General features: G+C 50.7%; 1 protein-coding gene across 1 annotated transcript in view; it reads right to left on the minus strand.

Moving 5' to 3' along the window:
* Window positions 1-89: 89 nt before the first annotated feature.
* Window positions 90-2,601, minus strand: part of Pmar_PMAR001662 (hypothetical protein) — a gene marked incomplete at both ends in the record, with an annotated part of 3,272 nt that continues 760 nt past the window's right edge. The window contains 15 exons of the mRNA XM_002766227.1: window positions 90-230; window positions 355-469; window positions 514-613; window positions 727-776; window positions 820-900; window positions 951-1,084; window positions 1,128-1,192; window positions 1,238-1,286; window positions 1,327-1,402; window positions 1,691-1,809; window positions 1,869-1,968; window positions 2,011-2,164; window positions 2,210-2,276; window positions 2,323-2,421; window positions 2,519-2,593. Coding sequence (XP_002766273.1) covers window positions 90-230; window positions 355-469; window positions 514-613; window positions 727-776; window positions 820-900; window positions 951-1,084; window positions 1,128-1,192; window positions 1,238-1,286; window positions 1,327-1,402; window positions 1,691-1,809; window positions 1,869-1,968; window positions 2,011-2,164; window positions 2,210-2,276; window positions 2,323-2,421; window positions 2,519-2,593 — 1,425 coding nt within the window. The remainder of the gene's footprint in view (window positions 231-354; window positions 470-513; window positions 614-726; window positions 777-819; window positions 901-950; window positions 1,085-1,127; window positions 1,193-1,237; window positions 1,287-1,326; window positions 1,403-1,690; window positions 1,810-1,868; window positions 1,969-2,010; window positions 2,165-2,209; window positions 2,277-2,322; window positions 2,422-2,518; window positions 2,594-2,601) is intronic.

Raw genomic sequence — 2,601 nt, forward strand, 5'->3', positions numbered from 1 at the left:
AAGCAACTCACCCCACCACCAACTGGTGACTCACTCAAACAAACAAATATCCCAGTCGGACAACAACGGTAATAAGGCCATTCGATTCATCACATGTCAAACTTGATATCCACACTTTTCAATGCATCCTTTTTGGCTCCTCTCATACCGACCAAGTATCGTTTATGAACCACCGGATTTGTCCACTTGTCATGGGAGGTATTCGTCGTTGCAGTCTTGGGGAGATAGACCTGAGCATGTCAAGCACAGTCATCGAGCTCAAACGATGTAGAATTCAACCAGGTCAAGTTTGTCAATAATTCCCCCACCAGTGTGAATCGATTCTGACAACAACTTGTATGTGGTGTTACTCACCTGCACGTCACTGTCTCTTCTGAAGGAGGAGTAATCAGTCTGGACACTTCTCGTCTTTTTCTGTCGTAGCGTCACTGCCCTCAACAATTTCTCCCGCAGCCTCCATTCGTTCCATCTGCCACAATACCATACCGCTGAGACGACTCTCCTCCAGCCCACTCATATTCCTTATCCACATGCTGCTGCGGATGCAACTCCGTCTCGCAGGCCACGTCCAGTCGAACCCGCCCAAGGCCGCCCTCCTGACGATCGGACTTATCTAAAAGCATATCATTCGCAACACTTTAGGCTCTTGTGCGCACCCTAACCCCAAGAACCACACACACACACACCCTGGCAAGAAAGCGATAGATCCATCAGCTAGTTTCCTACCTTCTCCGTCGAACAGTGCACCCGGAATATGCGGGAATTCCGCCTGCATTCTGAAAATGAACCTCTAACGAAAATCGCCACCAAATGCCCTACTGCAACAAGGGGATAAGTGGAGGCATCAAACGACAATACGCCTTCACCCATTCCTCATATTTACTGTGGTCAGCCATAAACCTGCCAACACGCCACCTCCCACTACCCTTTCCCCGAAGGGCTACTACTACCTCCTCACGGCCCCAGGAGACGAAAACGCCACCAAGGACGCGGCCCCTCCATCGAGTCGGAGGACGAGGCCATGCTGAGGGTCACCCGGTACAAGCAGACCTCTACCGTCAGCGATAGCGATCGGACAGTACCCCTGAAAGGAGTCCTACCCGCCCCATTGGGCTATTACCGACTACCTGGTATTTCAGCCCAACTTCTTGGTACTTCCCAAAGCTTCCAGGCTCAAGAAGAATCATATTACCTGTATACAACCATAGTGGCATCAAGATCGACCTTTCCTCGTCACCCTCAGTGGTGCTCTCATCCTTGGCCTCAACAGGCGTATCTTCATCTTCCTGACGGGAAGATACACATTAGGCCCAAATGTAGCCTCACCTTAGACCACCATGGACATACATCCTGCCACGACTCGAGCACCGAGTGCTGCTCGAAAGAGGACGGCGTCTCAGGGCTGAGGGAAACACCACTAGGCCGCAGATACAAGCACAAATCACCAAGTATCGGTAGCGCGGCTGGTAGAGCACCTGTCCTCTATAGAGTAATCAACAGATCCCCAGTTCGATCCCCTCAGGATGGTTTTCTCTTCAGGCCTACTCCTCGAGCTCACAAGCAATACTACTAGGCTTGATAAAAATACTATTTCGCAATTCCACCTTTCCTACTACTAATATATGCCATAATAGCACACATCTAGTTCTTCCACCAACTCCACGCGGATCTACCGGGATCCCTACACTACCTATATGCATCCAACTGCTCGAACACCATATGTGCCAGACGTATCCGATCATTGATGAACCGCAGCTCATCACGGCAACTATAGTAGTACTTCGCAAGAGAATCAAAACAAGGGTAAACCTGAGACATGATAAACCCCCCCCTCCACAACTACAGTCAACGAGCTCCCCCCTCCCCACCTCCGCCTTGAGGATGACCGTCCTGTTGCCCATCCCGGCACCTATCATCCTAGCACACTCGGCAAAGTGAGAGCGCGATTTATACAACCGTTCGATAGCCCTAAAGCACAACTATGTCCATCACCTCAGTAGTGGCCATCACCTCTCAATATCATCACCAGCAGATCGGAGATACAACACACACTGACGTAGATAGCAAATATCATCAGTTCCCTTTGCCAAACCCTCCCCTGCCTCCTCCTTCAGTGACACCACTACGAGGTAGTCTATATACTCCTTGAGTCGCGAGCATCTACCTGCTCATAAGACAGGCCTCGAGAACTCCTCCAATCTTCACCTACTGTTAATCTCCTGAAGTGCATCATCGAGATCATCCGCTCTCCTACGCTTATCCGGATCGCCTAATACCTACTACCCAACAACTGACAGAAAACCACTCAGCATGTAGACGAACCTCCTTCGTGTTAAGACCAGCACCTGGCCAGTCGGCGGACACCGAGTGGTAGAGGCGTATGCCGTGGACGAGGCTGATGAGCTCTCGGATATGGCATACCTTAAAAACGTAAAGTGCGCGGGTAGAACCGGCGCCATCCGGATGCAAGCACACGCCCTTATCCACTACAGCAAACAACCACAAGGAATAATATTACTTTCTCGTTGTCCCCCAAAGAGCAGAAGGATTGTGTAGAAGTTCGAGGCATAACCGAGTGCAACGCCGGTCCAACCTCCCGAC

Source organism: Perkinsus marinus (assembly GCF_000006405.1).
Source record: "Perkinsus marinus ATCC 50983 genomic scaffold scf_1104296973180, whole genome shotgun sequence".
Lineage (NCBI taxonomy): Eukaryota > Perkinsozoa > Perkinsida > Perkinsidae > Perkinsus > Perkinsus marinus.